Source organism: Neolamprologus brichardi, chromosome 11, assembly GCF_056152115.1.
Source record: "Neolamprologus brichardi isolate AB-2024 chromosome 11, ASM5615211v1, whole genome shotgun sequence".
Lineage (NCBI taxonomy): Eukaryota > Metazoa > Chordata > Actinopteri > Cichliformes > Cichlidae > Neolamprologus > Neolamprologus brichardi.
Window position 1 is genome coordinate 15667367 of NC_142114.1, and position 22793 is coordinate 15690159.

The following is a 22793-nucleotide window of genomic DNA, read 5'->3' on the forward strand; positions in this document are numbered from 1 at the left end:
AAATGGGGCATAAAATAACCCCTCCGTATATGCCATACTGTATGGGCAGGGCCCTGCGAGTAATTCTAACAAAAATGACACCAACCCACGAAAAGGGATTTTTAATTTAAGGATGTTCCATTTCCATACAGACTGAAATCTAGCGTCTCCACCGTGCATTTTATTTTCTCGATTGGTGTGGCGGAAATTTGTGGCAGCAACATGGGATTATATTTCTCAACCGAGCACTTCAAAGCAAAACCCGATCCGGTGCTATTACGTAAGAGCCGGTGACATAACTCTCTCCAGCCTGGGACGGCTAGGGCGCACTGTGAGCGCAAGGGGAGGGGGGTGGCGGGCGCACGGCCGGCCGGTCCAGCTGCACTCTCCGCACTGCTGCTGCCACAGGGGGGAACGGGATTATTTCAAAAACAACCACACAAGAGGAGGAGTGCTGTTGAATAAGGGACCCTGACACACACACAGAGAAAGAAAGAAGCCAAGGAAGATGACTGCCGATTTTGGGGAGCCACTGTGAAGACTCTTGAAGGAGGCGAGATGGCAGTGCACGTTTTCAAATGCCTGCGCCGGCCTGGGCGCTAGAGCGACCAACAGGTAGTATGAGTCTCAAGTTTTGCTTCGTTTCTTTCTGAGCACTGCAGTGTCAGCAGATAGAGTTGAAAACTGACTGACCTTACAGGAATTTGTGGTTTGTGTGCGCCAGAGTGCGTGAGTGAGAGAGCGAGTGAGTGAGGGGAGAGTGTGTGCAGGCCCACCCACTGGTGTTTTGACAGGAGAGTTATGGAATATGAAGAGCCCGACGTGCCCTCCGCTGACACCCACATCAAGAGAGGTGAGATTTTCCCTCTCCAGGTTACATTTACACTGTGGCAGGTGCAGGAAAACTGAACTTTAAAGTCACAGCAAGAAAAATACAATTTGTTTGAATAGTTTCAGCTCACTAAACAGTGTGCCTTGACATTTTATGCCCTCATGTCCCTCGCTTATTTCCCAGCATGCCTTTGTGTGCCCACTCACTCCCATCCCCTCCTTTCCTCCTCACTTTTATCTCATCCTGTTGGCCTCTAGTGCACCAGCTGACTCCCTATCTCTCACTCTCTGTTCACTCTTAACTTCTCCCCCTTCACTCTCATCCATCTTTACCCTAGTAAACCTCCTCATCCCTTTAACTGGGGTATGGTTAAGGTGCTGTGAGTGTGTAAGAATGGCAGTAAGCCGGAGTAATCCATGGGAATTAGCTCTAATTTTTGCCTCTATTACTGGCCAATGCCTTTCTGTTCAAAGCCTCTCCCAGGCCATAATCAAACTATTGGCAGTGACTGGAGATAAGACTGTCCCTCTGTCACAGAAACCCATAGCACACCTTTCCTACAGGATAGCAACACAGCTTGTCTGAAGTGCTGCAAAATTTATTTATGTGTGTGTATGTGTGTGCCTCCATTTAATGCATGTAAGGGGCAAAGCAAATAAATAGATTCTTATTTCTAAAGAGGTGAAACAATAACGAGGCCTGTCCCCTTTTCTCCAGTAAATGTAGGAGGATCATAGCAGCAACAGTTTACATTCAAAGTCCTGAACTTTGTATTTTACCTGTGAAAATTTCACCACACCGCTGATATAGTTTTTGATTTTCTTGACTCAGTATTTGCCACTAACATTGACAGATTTATACTTTTATCTACCCCCCAAACTCCTCCAGAAACATAACATAAACAATTTGCTGGTTACCCTAGATTACCTTTAGACCGCAATGCCAACAGTTTTAATTTGGAACCATTAGTGATTTAATAGTATTATGTAACCATTAGAAAGAAAGAGACCAGCAGGCAGGTCAGAGAGGAAACAGGCACAATTTAGTGTTCATCATAGATGTATTATAGATACACAATTATAATTGAAAATGTGTTTTCTTTATGTTGCAAAGTGTCAATGGTAATCAAGGGAGGAAAATAGGGTAAGATTAAAGCTGAAAAAAGAAATGCCAGTATCAACAGGGACACTGAAACGGCTCTTAAAAGTTTTATGTCCTTCTGTTCTTCTTCTTCTTCTGGTTTTTATTTGCAAGTGACAATACAAACAAATAATTCCAGAGTGGTTTCCTTTGGAGATAGCTTGTCTTGGGTAAGTTAAAGTCATGTTGTGCAGAATTTAGTGTAAAAATGACAACGTTTGGGGTAAATTTGTTAAAATGATGCACAGCTGAAGCTTGAACATTATGTGCAGGATACCTAATGCATCTGGCCGTGGAGCTGATGCTTTATTCAGGTTAAACTAGAGTGTGGTTGCACTGTTTTATTTTCATATTTAGTTTCCGTACTGCTGAGACGGCTCTTCTTGACTTGATGAGAGTCTTGGTTTTAGCGGCTGTTGTGGGCGTCACTCACTTTTCTCAAGCAGTAGTTTTAGTCTTGCTCCACATTTGGGGTTTTTTCTCCTGTCTGTACAGTATAGGAAAAGAAAAAAACGAAACAAAACAATCTCCTTTTCATTATCCAATAAACGCCCATTTGTGGTGTCCCTCAGGGATCTATTGTAGGTCCGATTCATTTCACCGTAAATCATTCTGCAGCCATTTATGAACCAAAAGCTGTCTTCACAGCAATGACAGTATATTATTCTTTTAACCAAAATGCATCTGGCCTTCTTCAGCCGTCTGCTATTTTCTTGGAAATCAATGCAGACAAGTCAAGAAATACTTTCTGTTCTAAAAGAACACTACCCTTGCAGCCGTCCTACTGATGTTTTCAGAAACTCTTTGAAGCCAACATGTTCAGATGACTCTTTTTACAGAGAGATTATCCACAATTTGTGACACTGTGAGTGCTACTCCTTTTTTGTCACTCTATACCTTACTTTTCTTAAACTCCTGCAAAGGTTTGCTTCACCAAATTGGTAGCGACTTTTATTTACAGACTTGTGATGAATTACTTACGGTGTACTTCTGAGCTACATGACTGTCCTAAAATTTTCAGCTGGGTAGATGTTTTGGGTTTAAGATTTTAGAGGAACTGCACGTGTTGGCACATTCCTCTTGAAACCTGGCGAACAGCTTAACCATCCAAATCAGACTTGCTTTTAACTTGATTTGTACATATTTCTTTTTGTTTCAGCATCTAGCATATATTCCTTTTCATATTTTATAGTTGTTATAGTACTATATGTTGTAATTTCTTTTACTTGTTTCAGTAATCTTCTTCTCAAATGTATGCTTTTCTTTTGCTTACTGATTAATCATTCTACCTAAACCTAATTTTTAAAAAGCCCTTTTTTAATCTTGTTTACTGTATTTGGCACCGGTCTTGGATGTTCACATGTTTTGTATGTTTTCTGTGCTAGATGGGTCGTGGTTTCTATTCAGACAAAATTGTCGCCTCCTCTCTGGGTTCAGTGGTCTTCGGTGCTGTTATGTAACACAGCAACTGTCACTTCAGCAGTGAGCTTAGATGTCAGTGCAGAGAGTGAGATTTTGCCTGATGGGTGGTGTTGATTTTTGTGCCTCCGCTGTCACTTTTGGGTGTGTGTAGCTGGTTCATGGCCTGGCTAACAGGTGTGCCTTGCTAAATATGTACGTGCTGTGTCACTTTAGTTTTCACAGGTGCCATCGACCACATGTTTATTTAATTCTGCTGCAGCAATATTTTAAACATTTAATACCATTGGTGACACATTTCAGGAATAACAGCGGTGCAAATAGGTGACGTCAATTCTCGCTAATTTCCGATCAGCGTATCGGGGTTCAGCATTTTATTTATTTTTTAAAATCAGATTAGTTGCCCTTAAAATCATCTCCGTAAGGCGAGAAGCTGCTGTGCGTTTCTGTAAATGACTATTTAAGGAACGCAGGGGAAAGCATTGATGTAACACTAGTGTAAAAAACACTGAAAAAATTCAGGCCGTCCTCATTTGGAAATGATGCTCTAGTAAATGTAGCTGATTTTTTGTGTGTAATTAATCAGCCTTTTTTTAATCGATCACCTTTAAAACAGTTGCTCTGTGAGTGTTGAAATTTTCTTTTCATTTTCCGTGCGTGCACTGCTGCGCTTTCATTCCATATATTCTGCTTATGAAGCAAAACTGATTTGATGAGGGTAGGAAAACAGAGGAAACCACAAAGGGCCTGATCTGGCGCCAGACAAAGACCGGCTAGCTCTACGTCTTCCATTGATACTTATCTGCCCTGCATTCAAACCTCTGTCTAACACACACAGCCTCTCACACGCAAATACACAGAGAAAACGCACACATACCCTCACACACATGCGTATACATACACCCACAGCAGTAAACCCCCTGCTTAAGAACTGACCCTTAGTCGCTCTATCTGCACTTCAGACTTTCTCACAATTGCGGTCACAAAGGCAGACAAGAAAGAGGACCTATTGCTTCACAGACACCCACCTTCCTCTACCTTTATGTCCTGTGTGTGCGTGCGCTGAAACACCACACAAACATATCATAGACCCACACTAGTGTAAATAGGAATCCTCTAATTTAGCCTCTCCGCTCTCACTGAGGCTTCTTATCTGTCCACATGCTATTGTACACTAGAAAAGAAGCCAAAGAAAGTGCTGCCTTCTGCAAACCCCGTATCAAACTGCCATTTAGGAGCTGACAATGGCTACAGTGTAATTTTACTTTCCCTCTCATTTCAGTCTATTTGAAAGTCAGGATTTTACTTGTTGTTACAGTAGTAACATGCTCATTTGGATATTTGATTATGATTGGTGAGTACGATATGTATTTGAATGTCAAACGTGCTTTTGTAATCCATTCATTGCACTACGAATAGCTCCTGTGTAGGTTTCAGTGGTATTTAAATTGTTTGCTTAAGTAAAAGTAGAGATACCACACTCTAAACATGATCACTTCTTTTTTTAGTAGCAGATGTAAAGGGAACAATAAGTTGAGGTATCAAAGGTATTCATCAGCAATCAAAGAGTGTCTCATCTAACTTTTGTGATGGGGTTAGCTGTCATTTGTAACTCTTTTTTCCTAAAATGTTATACTGTACAACATTTATCTCAAAAATGAAGTAAATCCATTGCCTAATTTATTTTCCAGCAGCTATCACATTTTCAATTCAAAGAGATGGAAAACTATTGGTAAATGTTTACTCCTGGATTCAATATGAAGCTTAGACGCCTCTGTGTAACGCCCACCATGTATTCATATGAGTATACAGCAGGTTGAGTTTCTTTCACTAAAATGCGCTTTAGGATGCTCGTACAAAGTATAGACTCACAAAGTTGTTTAGTTTGAATCCACTAACTGCCTTTTTTCCTCCCTTTAGGAGGTGCCGTGTCCAAGAAGAGTCATTTGAGTAAGTTGTCTACATTTGTGTGTGTGTCTGCAGTAATAACTTTGCTTGTGTTTGTGCTAGATATTTGTGCATGCAATGTGGTTAACTTCATAGTTAGTGAACATACAGCATGCACCTGTACAGCAAAGCACACATACACACAGTGGTGTTGACGGGGCCGGGGCCATTAGCGACACACTCTGCGCGCGGCGTGTCGCACCTGTGCTACCCCCCCTTGCACAAACACACTCGCAGACAAACAGTGATGAAAATACCAACCACTTTGGCATCTGAATGCAGATGAAAGCGATAACATCTCGTCTTTTTTTAACTTTTTTGGTTTAACACCTTCTGCCACAACTTTAGCACACCTGTGTATGTTATCGAGAGTGAAGGTGCTGTGTGTAACACACCACCGACCTTCATATTAGGTGGCGTGATGATAAACCAACTGAGACTAAATAATAATGGTTTTCATTCATCACACGTACCCAAAACCAGAGAAGACAAGAAAGGAAGGGCAACGTTTGGGGGTCTTCTGTGGTTCTGTGTGGCGGGATGGAAGTGGAGGGAAATATGAGTGGAGAATGAAGAAGCTGCGGTGGATTGCAGCTGCAAGTGTTTACTTAAACGCAGCACTGAAGACATAAAATAGTCTAAAATACATTTTTCAGTTAAGTTGAAGATCTCACATAAAAAAATAACAGATCTCAAAATACGTACTTTTTTTTTTAGCTACATCATCCGAACAATTTTTAATAAAATGCAAACCTCACATTGAACACATGCAGCATAATAATTAATTAATGTAATATTTAACTCGCGGTACTTTTGAAACCTAATTGCTAATTGTATGAAAATGATAAATATGTAGATTTTACTTGGAGCATTTTCAGTGGAGGAGATCTGTAAGCTAAACTCAGATAACCTGAATCAAGTGTGTAAATATGCTACATGGAGAAATAAATAATTCTTTAAAATGATTTTCTCTCTCTCTCTCATATACATATATATATATATATATGCATTATTTGAAAATATTTGAAATCTCCAAACTGAGTTTCACAATAACAGAAATGTAAGTTTGTGTGACTTACATATTTTTTTAAGTTCATCTCCAGTGATTCCTGTCTGCTGGTTTGACTTAAACTCTCTCATGGACAGTCTCAAAGGTGCTAGACATTATAAAGCATTTTTTGACATATGATACAGAGTGAGGGGGTGAAGGATAACAACAAAGGTATGAAGAAAAAGTACCTTGAGAAAAACGACAGGGCAGGGGACGGTCCCCCCTTCTTTGTCTTGATCTCTCTCTCTCACACACACACACACACACACACGCACACAATCATGCACACGCAAACAAGGAAGGTGAGGCGGTGACTGACACTCAAAAGTCTGAATATGTATGCTGAAGCTGCAGTGAGCACCCGACCCAGCTTGATAAAGGACGAGCAAAAAAAGGAGCAAGATTAAAAGATATAGGTGGTTCCAAAAAAACGAGTGTGTGTCAAAAGAAAGACTATTCTTAGACAAAGTGAGAGGACAAGTGAGTTTGTGAAAGTGGGACAAACGTCTGACACAAGTGGAGGAGTGAGGATGATGCGAGGTAGGGATGAAGCTCTTCAGCGTGTGTGTGTGTGTGTGTGTGGGCACTTCAATCAAAGATATTTTTATCAATTAAATCAGTTACATGCTTTTTGATGACGTTTTTCTCCAAGCCTCCCATATTTCAAACTTTACGATTATAAGATAACGTTGCGACTGATGCCTCTGATGGTGCGCGAAATCGGTACCGTTCGATAATAACGTCACCTTTTGGTTAAAAGTAGCTGTGTCTTTTTAAACCTTCACCAAGTCGCCCTGAAATATCTGTGCTTTCATGCAGACTCAGACACCTGTGGCTTCAAACACATCAACTTTCTCAGGGTGTGTCATTAAGCTTTTTGTTCAGGTTTGCACTTTAGTTTCTGGTGTAATACTTCGTTGAACAGGAAAACGCCGCTCAAGTTTCAAGTGCCTTTATATTTCACAATTTTTGCTCGTGTGCTAACTAGAATTTTACAGCTTTACAAGTTTTATTGAATCCCACCGACGGATGTTTTTAGCAGCCTTGTAGAAAGCATGAAAACACACACGTGTGTTCCTGTGCTTATGGTTTTCAGCGAGTAAAGATTATCTAATCTGAGTCCCTCCATTGGCTGAATTTTGAGTACCTTCACACTGATTGATGTGTTTCAGTTTTACGGTTTGGCAATATGACTCAATTTTGAGCTCTCTTTGATGATTTTAAGATTTGAATCATGTCTCAGATATTTCTGCCCTCTGATACTCCCACATATACAGTATACCTCAGGCTAGGCTAATTCTGTAGAGTGAAAAGGTTGTATAAAAATGTATATTTCTGGAAATAATACCCATTCATAACATTGTAGTAACACCTTTTGTCAAGTCAAGTTTCCATTGCAAGTAATTCTTTTAATGAAGCCAGTGATTGGTGGAAGACCAGTGTGACCAGGTTATAATATAATATTTAAGATGTTGAGTTTTTATTTATTTTTAAAATCATATATACACACACACACACACACACACACATATATATATATATATATATATATATATCATAATCAAGCATCATAGTCTTGCACTTGAGTGCGGAAAACAGGATGTTTCACTACCGCAGTGCGTTGCTTTTAAATGGACCGACTCCAAGCACGTACAGGATGCAGAGGAAATGCTAAAAGTGTGATACTGAAAATGATTTCTCACACAAATAAGTCCCAGATTACCTGAATAAAAATGGACAAAATACACAAAGAGGTGACAAGGGAGAAAAGGCAAAGGGAACAATGAAAATTGATTAATTTGTTTTTGCTGCTTACACACTTTTGCCGTTGCAACCTGCAAACACTTATAGACACACCAGCACATGCAAGCACAAACACGCACACACAGATGCGCAGCTGCTTTTTAGATGGCGGCTAGATGCAGCATATCTCTGCCCTGCAGCTGTGCTGTGGATACTGCCTGTGTGAACAAAACGACAGCAGCCTCTGATGAAAAATAACTAACTAAATATATTTGTGTTATGACCACAACTGGGAGACAATGAATTATCTCTGGTGTTACACACTTGATTCCATCAGGCACACTTGAGACGGCTTTGTTGCTGTGTTTGGGGGGATTCCTGTGTAGATTGTTACACAGTTTCTTTATCAGAAAGGATTTCCTTGTTCCTCTGGGTGCAGAAGCCTGCAAAAGCACTTCCAAAGCAGCAGAAGCGGTTGGCTACAGATCAAAGCAGACATGAAAATGGCAGGTGACACATTCCCCCCCAAAATTTGGTAAATGAAATACACAAGTCGAGCTGATTCATACCCTTTGCTACTGTCAAAACATTACCTCTTTCAGACACCTCCGAATTCAGGAGCAACTTCAAAGTCAAATATGTGAAATCTGATGCTAATTGGTGTTTAGATCTGCTTTGAAAAATTCCTCAGATAATCATCTCTCAGTAGGTTTTTCCATCTGTTTTTTGTTATTGCAAATTAAGAAAACTCAGCGAAAGAAGTTTTCGCATTTATTAAACAACCACAGTCTGGCTCTGAAACCTAAAAATACATTAGCAGTGAACTATTTCTGAGTGAAAATGTTTAGTCCAAAAAAGCTGACGTGAAATGAAATTTTTTTAAATTAATTTTATTCAGTGGCTGCTTATTTTGTATTTTCTTCTAAATCTTTTTTTCTTTTAATGGAAAAAAAAGTAACCTGATATTTTATTGTTATTTGTTTGGATTTGCACTGCAAAGTATCGTGTGATAGGATGTGTAGCAAAACATTCATATTTTATCTAATGTATTTAAATGCAGTACTACACATGCAGTTATTTGTTTAAAAAAAAGCTGTGACAATCTGCTTTTTTTGTCATTTAAAATTAGTTTTAAATGCAGCAGAAAAATAGTGGTTTTAAGCTAAAGTTCCAGAAGTCTCAAATTTTACTTCAGGATGACCTTAAATTAAAATCATTAAGTGTGTTTTTATGTATTAGAGATAATAACAGTACAAATAAAATTCAATTCAATTCGCCATGAGTCATATTAAAGTAAGCTGTTAAAGAATTTGTCTTCACTGGTGTTGTAAACTCAAAAAATGATCCTACATTAGGTTCAGCCCTCCTGTGCTGAGTGTTAATGTGCTGTATGAGGATAAACAATCTGTGCAAGCGTGTTTGTTTGTGGATGCAGTCTGTATACAAAGCTTGTTTGCACTTTTGCTTACGTATGTCTCAAAGGTAAGCTTCCGTCAGAGGAAAGATTGAGGGTTTTTTTGTCCGTTTACAGTTCATAGAACAAGCTGCTGACAAGGTAATTTCAGGCACAGAGAAGAAAGTGTCTGGTTAAACGCTGCAACAGTGGAGCTGGTACAGTTTTCACCCGTGAGTCTGTCTGCCTGTACGTATCATCATGGTAAAATGTGATTCTTTGCCCATAGTGTCACAACCGTGAGAGACACGGTCTCAGAACTGGCGTCTTTGTGAGGTCAAACTGAAGGCCGAGTTCAGAGATTTGGGGCAGTCCGATGTACTAGTTCGCTGATAGCGGCGATGTGAAAAAGGACGTGAGTTTCCACGATAAACCCCTGTCAAAAAGTCTTTTTAAATACCTGCAGTGACAGCGGTGCCGTTAGTGTTTTGACTTTACGAGTCCGTTTCTCTGTCTGTGTCACAGCGTCGTGATTGAAAACCTTTACAGGTGAGAGCTCAGTTCAGAAGAAAGGCCTCGATTGATGGTGGTTATAGTCTGACTCAGGAGTGCTGACTAAAGGGAACTAAGAGTCGAGGGGCTACTCTACTAATTTTATATCACAGTTGTTCTGATCCCATCATAAAACTGGTGCTGGTTTGCATCAGTATTCACACACACACACACACACACACACACGCACACACACACACACACACACACACACACAAACTTGTGCTCACTTTCACTTAAACGTTGTGAGAGGACTAATTAATCGTTTTTGATTTGAAATTCAGGAATAAAAAACTGTCCTTGATCTTTTCTTAATCCTTTTTATTTTTTCTAAATGATTTTGAAAACGTTCCTCATTTTGCAGTTTACTTTATAGCTTTGGAAATGTTTGAGAGTTTATTAATTTCATTATTATTATTTCTTTTTTGGGGGGGGGCTTTTTTGCTTTTTCAGTTTCCCTAAAAAGAGATTTAATGCTTGCACCATTATTATTTTCTTTAATGACTGATATTTATTATCCAAATTTCACTGAAAAGCCATTACAACTACCTTTGGTCATCTCTGCTTACAGCTCTAAATGAAAGCCTATATATTATGTTATTATATTTAATATATGATTTTTTTATACTTTGACAGTAATCCTGCTTTGTCATTTAAGTTCTCAGTGAAAGATCTCAATACTGTTTTAAAGATCATCAGATCATCTCTGTGTGGCGGCATTTAGGTGTACAGTGCACTGTGTGCGGAAGCGTGGGAGGTGGCACGCTGTTGTTTGTACTGACAAATCAAAATATCTCCACCACTAGTGTACTTAAACCCCTACACTTGCCAACAGCATGTGTCAGGCAGTTTTGGATAACCTTTCAGTCAAATGGTTTTGTGTAAATGATCTCATTTCATTGTTCCTCCATCATTAAGTGGTTGGTATAGGATTAGTTTCACACTGTATGTCGTCACTCGTAGTTTGTGATTGCTTACGTAAGGTGTTGGCAGCCATGACTATCAAAAGAGACTTTTTTGAGTGGAAAAATCTGTGTGGACTGCAGAAACATGTTTAAAAGATATAACACCATACCTGCTGCAAAAACAGTAAAAGTAAAGTAAATAGTACCAGTTTAATTCTGACTAAACTTCGGCTACATATGCTAATTATTTTTATTTTTTAAAATTTGGACCTCCACAACTAGGAGGACTCAGGTCATGACATTTATGTGTTTGAGGTGCTAAGTGATAGACAAAGACTAGGTATTAAAACATTTCTTTTTTTATTGGGTCTTTTGGCTGTGCCGTGTTTTTACAGCTGGAGAATGTAAAGAATCGCTAACAGCACTGATAAATAAAAAAACAAAATGCCAAAAAAAAAAATTAAAAATCAGATCAAACTGAAAAAGGTTACTGTTGCACCCAAAGGCCTTGTGATTGCTTCACTGTTGCCAGTTGTGACAGCATTTTAGCATTTTTCTTTTTAACATACGTGTATTTGTAAAATCTTATTCAGTAGTGCAGATTCCCTGCAACAGTCGCCTCAAACCGCTTTATATTGCAAGGCAAAGACCAAAAAACCATTAGAGAGAAACCCAGATAATCACAAAACCCCCCTGTGAGCAAGCACTTGTTGAAAGGAAAAACTCCCTTTTAACAGGAAGAAACCTCTGGCAGGACCAAGATCAGGCAGGCGTAGCCATCTGCAGCTACTGGTGAAGGGTGATGGAAAAGAAATGAAGAGAAAGAGACAGGACAAAAGGCAAAATAACTATAGTTTAATTCTGTATTAGCATCTGTTGTAGCAACCCCTGAAGGGAATGATCAAAAGAAAAAGAAGAAGTCATCTAGTTTTTAATAAGGCCATCGAGAGTCACTGGAGCTTAAACAGATCAAACTGAAAAAGGTTACTATTGCACTCGAAGGCCTTGCTGTTGTTTCACTGTTGCCAGTTGTGACCGCATTTTGGCATTTTTCTATTTAACAAACATGTATTTGTAAAACAAGCGCTGTGTTTAGCTACAATGCGCACCAGACGCAATCGCTCGTGACTGAAAAAGACACAAATGGAAGAAATAATGGTGGCGCAGTATTTTTATCACTCTATCTCACACAACCATACAACCATGCAAGCACGCACACCAGGAGATGCTGGGTTTGATTGGTCTGTGCCTGTGGCTGGAGATAACCAGGTGAGACAAAAATGGCTATAATCTGCTGATAGAGGGCTGTTCGGTGGCTGCCTGGCGTTTATTTCTGTTTGGCAGTCGGCCTTTTAAAGGCAGATTGATTCTTGTTTCTGTGTGGCACCAATAAAGATGTCACAGTTGTGTTGGGCTCATTTAAGGTGAGCGCAGGTACGACTACATGGAAAGCTGTTGGAGGAGCGGTGTGCGTGATTGCCATGAGTTTGAGTGTGAGATTGCATGTGTGAGATTGCATGTGTGAACAGCGAAAAGCTTGTGGGCCACGGTGGATTTCCTGTTGTTTGAGGTTGACAATCAGAACTGAAATAACTAAAAAAACAGAGACCACTGATGTTCTCTCTGACTATCCAGCACTACCAACAGGAACACAATTTTAGTCACAGCTCGGTCTCTTTTCTTCGTTCTTTTTTTTTTTTACATGTGATATTCAGCTGGTGGCGAAAAGCTGCTGGTCAAGCTTAATGGTTAATTTAAAGGGACAGATTAATGAAATGTTAAGCATCAGAGTTAAATTGGTGAAATATTCTTATCATGGTCAATCATGAGGTTAATCAGACAGTTCCATTAGTAGAAGCTGCAGTCTTATCAGATTTGTGGCTCTATTATTTTCAGCTCGATCGTACATGCCTTTGCTCTGTGTCTATATTTATTTTATCTCAGACTGGCTGTTCTCAGAAACCTTCTAGTGATCCCTGTGGCACCAAATAAAGAGGGCACACACTGACACACTAACACACACTCGTGAAAACAAATCTGACACAGTTATGCACGGAAACGTAAATACTCCCGTATATTGTCAAGTTGCAGCTATAAGAGCTCGTCTCGAAGAATGCAGGCACACTTTCTAATGAGAGACGATGGCGGGAAGAGATAGCAGCCTACATTATTTTAGGTTATTTGAGGCTGGCGATGCCTCTGCATCACCACACGGCATAATGTGAAAGAAAAAAAGCGCACTTCCTCATGAGCTTCTCAAAAATATTTTTGTCAAGGATCCGTGATACAATTCATCTTTTTTAATGAATCAAATGACATCTGATTGTGACAGAAATCGCCACTAATCAAAAGACTGGGGGGGTGTGAGAGTTTCACAGTGCAGTGGCATGGGGGGAGGTGAGAGGGGATGGCCATTACTGGCAGTGATGAAGGAGAGTGCATTACTGGCAGCGATGTCCTTTATGAGCGAGATAGAGAAGGATTCACAAAGAAAGAAATGACATGAAAGCAGGAAAGTCAGAGTGAAAGAGAAGTCACGCAACCACTTGAAAGCACTCTGAGGTTGACACCTTCATATTCGCCGCTTTTCTCCATTTGCAAATATTCCATGTCCTCAGAAGTCTCTCGGCTTATTGCATTTGAAGGTATTTTGTTCATTATTATTAAGGCAAGAGGTGCTTGAGAGGAAAATACCTTTGGTCTACTATGGTCACACAACAACTGATAGATGCTTAAGGGAAAGTACAGAATAAAGCAAAAGTTGTGGGAATCACTTTGCAGTTTAATTGTTTAGATAAAAATGTGCAGTGTCATTAGAATAACAGTTGGTATAGTTTTACTTACTGCTATGAGCTCTGTGCTGCAAATGTTATAAAAGAAGGATTAAAAATGCTTGCTTTTAATATTAATAACAGACTCTTTATTCTGCTATTTTTTTTGTTTTGTTTCCATCTATACTGTAGATGTGTGTGCACATACAAAGTCTGAACTATTGAGCTGACATTAGAGCAACAAAGGTCACGTTAAACTACACTGATCAAACTTAAAAAATTCTGCATTTAAGAACTGTATTTTATTTTTTATAAGGTTAAAGTTTGGATTTAACAAACTTTTTCTCTCCTTCTGTGTTTGTTCAGCCCAGATTGAAGTTATCCCATGTAAAATCTGTGGTGATAAGTCCTCTGGAGTTCATTATGGAGTCATCACTTGTGAGGGCTGCAAGGTGAGATGGGCCACAGCAACCTCATTCCCACATCATACTGATCCTGACCTCATGTCACTCCACTCATTATGAACCTACAGCCAGAAGCCTTTAAGGTTTATGCCACAGCTGCCTTAAATTAACAATGTCTGTAATTTACAAAAAAATCTGTTTTTATATTTCTGTAATTGTTCATCCATCAGTATGTGCAAGCTCTTTGATCAAAATTATATTTTTAATGCAAAAATATAATGAATGTTGTCATCCAGGAATTTTTAAATGAACTTTATTACAAATAAGCTTAAAACACACAAAAAATCTTATTTTGTGATGAAGATGTCAAATTAGATTAGTTTTAGCAGTTGAACATTACTCTTGATTAACTTCTGACTTTCAGTGTGCCGCACCACATTTGGATACAAAATCATGAATTCACTCATTTGAGGTTTTTAAAATTTCTAATACATTTTAGTTTTTATAACACTTGGTTTAAATAATTTGTCAAGCAATGTGCAGGAAACAGGAAACACTTAGCTATGCTAGCATAAAACAAATCTAGTTATCAGTGTCTCTTAAGCGTAATAATTTAATATGTATTCATGTTATATCTTTAACTCATTAAAAAGTGTCTTGAAAATTTAGCCATGTGAATCTACAGAGTTACTTTTCTCGTCCAGGTGCTTTTATTTTTGAAGTTCTTGCTAGCAGGCTAACTGGTTTCAATCAATGAACATTTCATCTGTTTTTCTACAAGAAAGCAAGTCGATATTTCCCAATACTCTAGTTCCTAGAAGAATTCCTTTGACGATCGGTGACCAATAAATTTTCCCAATAGGAAAAAAAAATCTGGGACTGTTGTGGAGGGCCGCACCAAAAAACTGTTGAGCAAAACTGAGTTAATCTTATCAGTGCGGCCCTCCACAGCAGTCCCAGTTTCTCACTAACCTTTCACTATTACAGTTGGACTGTTGAATAGCAAGTTTTAGCTTATTTTAGATATTTTGTATCACTTATACCTGACAGATTACAGGAAATATGAGTTATACTGATTTAATTTAAACTTGTCAGATGATAATAAAATAATTTGGCCACCAGAGAACATTTCTGCTCATTAACAAGAGCAAATAAAAATGTTTCTCTTCTAACTTTTATGTGTAACTCAAAAATCACTATTTCCCAGTCAAAAATTGAGCTTTTGTTGGACTCTGCTAATCCCTCAGGGATTTTTCCGGCGCAGCCAGCTGCCTACCGTATCTTACTCCTGCTCCAGGCAAAGTAACTGCCAGATCGACCGGGCCAGCCGCAACCGCTGCCAGCACTGCCGTCTACAGAAGTGCCTGGCACAGGGCATGAGCAGAGATGGTGAGAGAAAGCACACATGCACTGGCAGGCAGACAAATCTATTTACTGTTAATTCGCAGCAGCTACTTAGTCATTTGTTGATTGTTTATTTCCAGCGGTGAAGTTTGGACGGATGTCCAAGCGTCAGCGCGACTCTCTGATCGCTGAAGTGGAAAGGCACCGACAGCAGCAGCAACAGCAGCTTCAGGGAGACGCCCAGACCGTGTTGTCCTACCCCACCAAGAACCGCCAGGACCGCTCCCCCCAGCTTCTTCAGCCCATGGCCCCGACCTACTCATACAGCGGAGATGCCGAGCTGTTGACCTACACCGCTGATATTCACCCTTACCTGATGTGCTCCCCGAACGACTCACAGGTGCCTGCTATGATCTACCGCACCTCTGGGATCTCTCCCACCTCAAGATCCCAAGGGAGGGGAGACAACGCCGGTCATGCTGATATAAGAGGTGAGGCTCAGATGTGGGAACTTCACCATGCAGGACAAATCCTCCTTTCTCTGTTACTTATTTGTCTCTCTTCTCTGTTCTTTATGCAAGGATTTGACTCCAGGCAGTCGTCTCACGATATGATGGGGATTCATCCTTATAGTGGTCTGGAGGATCCATACAGCCTGTATCCTCACTCCCTGCGAAACATAGGTGAGAAAATGAGCACAGTGAGCCAAACTAAACATGTAACTTTATCATATTTATAGTATTTATAAGTGCGTCTTCTTCTTTTTTTAGATGAACTGTGTGCCAGCATTGTGCGTTCCCACAGAGAGACCAGTCAGTACAGAGTGGAAGAGCTCCAAGCTCTCAGGTGGAAACTCTTCAGCAGAGAGGAGATCCAAGCATACCAGAGCAAAGTATGTGCACTGTTTTCTCTTCATTTTTTATTTTTATTTTTTAATTTTGCGATTTCTCCTTCATGTGTGCGAGCTTACTCAGACAGTCTCAAAACAAAACATGTCATTTCACATGCTTTACGTCTGAGGCTAGTTTTGTTTGATGAATCAAACAGGAAACTGAGAAAACGTCTTTCATCGCTTCCCCCTCCTCTTCTTTCTTTGATCTTTTTTTCAGTTGATCAGTGAGAAAACAGCAGGGTAAATTGAGTGATAAAATACAGAAACTTGAGCAGCAGACTGAGTTGTTGGGACACTGAGGATGAGTTTTTGTGAGACGAGTGAAATGTTTTGCCCTTTAGAGCCCATTTTAAACAATCTATGGTGAAAGAAAAGGATTAATGAGAAACAAACTGAGCTAACAGTCTTTCTGTCTGACTCTCTTTCCCAGTCAGTAGATGAGATGTGGCAGCACTGCGCTATCCGACTTACTGATGCCGTCCAGTTCGTGGTGGAGTTTGCAAAACACATCCCGGGTTTCCGTATGCTGAGCCAGAACGACCAGATCGCCCTTTTAAAGACTGGTGATTTTCCCTTTTCTAGAAGGATGTGCTTAAAACACAATATATATAACTGAACAGGTTTGATCTTATCTCTTCTGACCTGCCTTCCTACTCTTTTCAGGCTCCATGGAGGTGGTTCTGGTCAGAATGAGCCGGTTCTTTAACACAGAGAACAACACTGTGTTCTTTGATGGGAAGTTTGCTGGAACTGAGGTCTTCAAATCTTTGGGTGAGGATTTATCTGAAGGTGTGAAACCGTCTATCTAAACACCATAACTTATCAATGCTCAGTGGTTTCTTGTCTTGCAGCTTGTGGTGATTTAATCGCAGCAGTATTTGACTTCGCACATGGCATGTGTGCCCTAAAGCTGACTGAGCAACAGATTGCTCTCTTCAGTGCCCTGGTGCTCATCAACGCAGGTAAGCCCAGCTCGGTTTGTCTCACTCGTACTGCGTTCATTTTAAGCACATCAGGAAGGAAGCGGTCTTTTCTTTTCTCGTCCTCCATGATGGCGGCACATGGTGCGGTCTTGGGTTCGGCCTTTATGTGTTCATTTGGCGTTCTCCCTGTGCCTGTGGGGACTTTGTCTTGATACTCTGACTTCTTCTCAAAGACATGACTGTTAGGGTTAATTGGCAATGGCGTCTATGAGTTAGTGTCATAAGTACCTTGAACTGGAAATGCAGTTACAAAAATGGGTGGACGGATGTCATAGATGAATAAGCTTGACCTTACTGTCAGATGTGCATGAATAAATCTTGTAGGTTTATCATATTACTGCCCAAATATAGATGACAGATATGTTTTGTGTCTGTGTCTTATCCAGTTTGCCTTTTTTCCATTTTGTCTTGTGTAATTTTAATTCATTCTGTCCCATTAAGTTAACCTTTCTGCCTCCTAGTGGCCGTGAATAGACATAATTCAGTTAATAGGCCGCAGTGAATGAGGATGAACTGATGAATGAAGGAAAAGACACAGAAAAGGAAAAAACAAAAAAGACGAAGAACACTTTACAAAAAGTGTTCTTAGGTGTTGTTGGAAAGGTGTGACAATGTTTCTGGCCTTTGAATGAAGTCCTTTCCTGTCTCGTTGTTGTTGTGTGAATTTTAAACCGAAATTAAAAGGAATCAAAGAGAATATTTTAACAATGGACATTCAGAATAAGGGCGTGATAAATATCTGGATCCTATCATCTCATCGCTTCAGTCCTTATTTTTACTGCTGTGCTTTATGGGTTCCACTGATGATTTTAATGTCATTATATGTCTAAAGTATAGTATTGAAACAAACCTCTGAATGTATTTGTTAAAAAACTCTTTTATGATTTCAACCCTGCTATTTTTGCCTGCCAACACTGACTAAAGTTCACTGCTGAGAGCATCAGCCTGCTGCCAGGGACTTAACTTCCATGCAGCAAGTAATGCTGTCTACCCTGTTCTGCAAAATGCTTTACTTTATGATTTTTGTTATGTTTTTCACCTTTAAAGGGAACAACCTACTAAACAGCTTGAAAAAAACCCAATCCTTCTTTCATAAAACATCTTTGTGTTCAGATCGTCCGTGTCTGGAGGACAGGAGCAAAGTTCAAAGAGTTCAAAGAAGCGTGGAGTCGGGACTGACGCACATTCTGCACCGAGACAATCAAGAAAGTTTGATGCACAAGGTAAATTTCAGTCACCTGGCTGTTCAAACACTAAAATTAAAGGCTTGTGTGCTCCATGTTTCATATCTGTGAGTGCGCAGGCTTTCCTCGCTGCTGTAGAAAGCTGACGTCTAAATGCTTGTGTCCACCCTGCAGCTGTACCAGAGGATGGCGGTGTTGCGCTCGCTGTGCAGTCTGCACATGGAGAAGCTTCGCTGGTTTAGTCAGCGGTACCCGCTCACAGCTCACTCTCTGTTTCCTCCGCTCTACAAGGAGCTGTTCGCATCAGAGGCAGAGCTTCTGCCGGGGACCACTCACTGATGATCTACGGGAATATGCAAAAACAGTCGCGCACCAACGTACAGAGACTCCTATTAGTTTGAGTCTCATTACTTTCTGGCAGATTCTATTTTTCTAATAATAAAAAACACACACAATAATTGTAGCGTGTGTTAAGTGTTATATGACTTCCAGCAGAGCTTTTCTTTGTTAGATGATGTCAAGAAGAATTTTTTTTTTTGATAGCTTAAAATTATTTTGATGATGCCAGAGAAACATATATTTTGATGTTCTTCGAGAGCACATTGTCGGTGGAGTAAGAGCTTCATTTTCTCTCAGGTTGTGCTGTTGTGATTCTGTCCAGTTGTAGCTTCTGTGTGTCACGGTGTCTTTCAGACATACAAATTCAAAAAGGCAGGCCACTGTTCATCATTAGTTCAAACTTTTAAGTGTTAGTCCACAGAAAGTCTGTATTTCAAGCAGAAAACACCAAACTTCAGAGGGATTCAAATGTGACTTTATAAAGTTTGTATCTTCACCTTGTAGTGATTTCAAGTGGATTCTTGCTTGACTTTGTCAAAAAAAATAAAATTTGCGCTATATAAGTTAAAGCTAAAGCCAACCAATGTGCTTTCAACAAACAACAATATCAAGCACTAAAAGCAATCATATGCAACTACAGATGTTGGTCTAAAAACAGAAATCCACTTTGTCTTTAGCTTCCATACTCATAATAGGGTTTAAGTTTTGCAATGCTCCTTAAGGATCATGCAATGCCCTGCTGAGCCTGTGCATGCTAGCTTGCACAAATTACATCCTGTTCCTGTTTCTTCTCGGTTGTTTTTGCCCTCAGGAGTATTTAATGCAGCACTGGTTTAATGCACCTGGAAGCTGAGAAAGTCAATCATCTTGTCTCTTCACATCAGCAGCTTCAGTCACACCCGCCGGCCATGAAGAGCAGAAAGTGTCATTTAGATGCTGAATACTAAATTAAAAACTTGCCTCTTTGCGTCTGTATGTCTCCAGAGAAGTTTCTCCTCCTCAGGCTGGTGTCTGTCATAGACTGACCAATAAATACTACAAGGGCAGCAGTACCACTGAAATGGTTCCCTTTAAACGAATCCTCACATGCTTTTATATTGTGTGAGCTGTTGCATTAAGTGTAGAGATAATACAAAAAGGTGCAAGCGTGTAAAGTAGAAATCTCGTCCCGTGTGTGCTAACTCTTCCTCCTTTTCCCCAGATGAACTTGTTTTGTTTTCTCTACATATCTTTGAATAAAGCGGCGGGTGAATGAGAAATGTTGAGATGTTTCTGCATTAAGTATGTCTGTATGTAATCCTCTCTGTCCCTGGAACAGCTGGCATTTCCCTCAAGATAATTTGCTGTAAACCTTCTAATAAACTGCTGAAGCTGTGACACCAAGCAGATGTTTCACTTTATTTGACTGCTTGTGAAATCACCATAAATATTTATGCAAAGAAAAATTAACCGAATTATAGGGAAATCCCTATCAAGTCAAACATCACAGTTTATTTGTTGCAATCAAAGCTCTATAGCGAATATATTGAAAAACATCCAAATAAGTTGTCTCCAGCAAATTTTGGTAAATTTGCAGCTGCAGCAAAACAGAGGAAATATTAGTCATTGTGGGTGACTACCAGTGGTCTGTGGAAAGTTTTTTTGAGGTTGTCACACATCGACACACGCACACAACGGTTGCTAGCCAAATTAGAGAGGAAGCAAATTAAAAGCTTCTAAATCCGTGGGATGTGATTAACCCAGCAAACAGATTTTATGTTAAAGACAGCTCCGATCAAAGCTGCTCATGTTTTCTTTAATCGCCTCCTGCATGCAGGTTTGGGCAACAAAACTCTCTAAACTACTTTTGTATGTAGTGGTCTTTGGTTTCTTTTAATATTCTGTTATGCAGAACAATAGAATAAAAGGGTCCTTTTTGCCTTTGCTTAAATACCATTTCCACTCTTTTTCTTTTTTGCTTAGATGTTTGTAAGAAAACTGACAGTGTGGCTGGATTTTAGTAAGCGGAAGGAGAGTGGTTTAGTAGTTTATTACCTTATAGGAATTTCCAGTTTCCACCAAGTTATTTCACTATTACAGATGAGTGGTACACATGACTCGAGGTCATGGGAAATAGGAATATTTGGTCCTAACTACTGTAAATCAAAACACTAGTTTACCATTAAACATAAAGGCAGTATTAATTATAGCAAAGATGCTATAGATGATGTTTGCAGAATTAAAGAAAACACGAGACGCTGACAACAGACTTCAAACAAATGGCGAACTGCTTTATTACTTCAAACATCAAAATCCAGAAATGCAAATCATGAGTGCCGCTATAGCTCACCAGGCTGTGCTGCAAAGTCTTGCAGAAGCCAAGTGGGTTCAAACCCACACTTGGCCATTTGTTGCATATCATCTCCTAGTTTTTCTGTCCACTCACAACTGTAACATTATAATAAAAACCTAAAAGACCCCCCCAAAAAATACTCACATGGAGAGGATGCTGCAACAAAGGCCGAGGGGAAAGCAGGACTATTCACACAAAGTGGGTAATGAGGGAAGTGGAAATAGCTGAGCAAATGAGATACAGGTGTAGACAGTCCCGTGGGGGGAGTAACCTGAAATAACCGAAAGATAACTACTAAACACAGAGATGTGAACTCACACTGAAACACGATACAGAAAAAACACAAGGGAGGCTTCGAACACAAAGTCAAAGACAGAAATCCAAACACAAGAATATTACAAAAAAACTCATAACACACAAAACTTAAAACGCAAGTATTACCAAAACAAAGTTAAGAGGAACAAGCAGGACACTAAAAATGTAACAAACACGAAAATCTCCACACAGGGGAATAACCAGAGAACCAAAATAGAAACTCAAACTCGAAGACTTCAAAACAGAAAACTATCAGATAGACACCGAATCAGCTTATCAGCTCACATCAGCTGGCTGTTAAATCAGAATTAATAATGATTACTTTGATTTGTGTTATTTCTTACTCAGGTTTTCTCATTTTATCTTTTCTTTCTTAAATTATGCCATCTTGTCCTATGTTTTTATGTCATTTGATTATTTTTGTTGCGCTTTGGTCGGCAGCCGTTGTGTTAAATGTGCTAAAGAAATAACTTTGACTGACTGGATAAAGTCCCACTCCCAAGTCTTGGAAAGCAGATGGGTTTTTCAAATGTAGTAAAGCATCTAAGAAATAAACATTATCAGTCTGGGTATGTCTCTGTCTTTTTTTGGAAATGATAACATGTGAATCTGTTTTCCCTGCCTGTGGAAGGGAGACATCTAGTTGCCCAAAGAGGAGCAGATTTGGGGTCATGAGTCTACGATTAGCGAGGTTTAATGACATGTTCCAGGAAATTTGAGTTGAGTATGTGTTCAGTAGTTATCAAAACAGCACCAAGAATGTCTGCAGTAGCTATTTGACCATAATTACTCTGGAAAACGGACAAATGAGTGATTTGGTGAAAGAGAAGAGTTATCTTCCTTGATGGAAGATAAAGTTGTGGGAATTCTGAAGTTTCATATGGGTAAGCTCGAGAATTATTTTGCCAGGTATTACACTGACTTACTGGTTTAGTAGATGTGAGTGCTTATAGGTTGGTTTGAGGACTCAAAACAAAGGATTTATTAAGTCAGGAAAAGGAGCGTGAGGTGGCCACAGATCAAAAAGCAGAGGCAGGAATGCTGAGCATCTGTTCCATCTGCACCATTTGGTCCCATCTTTCACGGCCTCCCTATCCTGTTTGGATCAATGATTCTTGTTCTTGGGGGGAACAATGTGCATTTAGTTCTATGAGTATCGGGATGATAACACATTTGTTCTTTTTATAATTTTTCCTCTATACACATCAGTTAAAGACCTGAGTGTATACTTGGTAGTTGGCATGCACCATGTACACACTGGCTTTATG

The 22793-nt window shown here is 39.7% G+C and overlaps 1 protein-coding gene across 1 annotated transcript; it reads left to right on the forward strand.

Annotated features, from left to right (window-relative positions):
- The first annotated feature begins 327 nt into the window (after positions 1-327).
- Positions 328-20255, forward strand: rorc (RAR-related orphan receptor C). The gene is made up of 13 exons (XM_006804927.2): positions 328-594; positions 704-832; positions 5291-5320; positions 14099-14184; positions 15384-15525; positions 15621-15971; positions 16062-16163; positions 16251-16372; positions 16803-16935; positions 17036-17143; positions 17224-17334; positions 18469-18578; positions 18714-20255. The coding sequence occupies exons 2-13, from the start codon at positions 781-783 to the stop codon at positions 18876-18878; spliced, it is 1512 nt and encodes a 503-aa protein (XP_006804990.2). The 5' UTR covers positions 328-594; positions 704-780; the 3' UTR covers positions 18879-20255.
- Positions 20256-22793: the final 2538 nt, after the last annotated feature.

Bases quoted from the DNA above. Each gene is read 5' to 3' on its own strand.
- rorc (XM_006804927.2), top strand. From the start codon at position 781: ATGGAATATGAAGAGCCCGACGTGCCCTCCGCTGACACCCACATCAAG. The intron at 14,185-15,383 runs GTGAGATGGGCC...CTAATCCCTCAG, and splicing joins TCACTTGTGAGGGCTGCAAG to GGATTTTTCCGGCGCAGCCA. The intron at 17,144-17,223 runs GTGAGGATTTAT...CTTGTCTTGCAG, and splicing joins TGAGGTCTTCAAATCTTTGG to CTTGTGGTGATTTAATCGCA.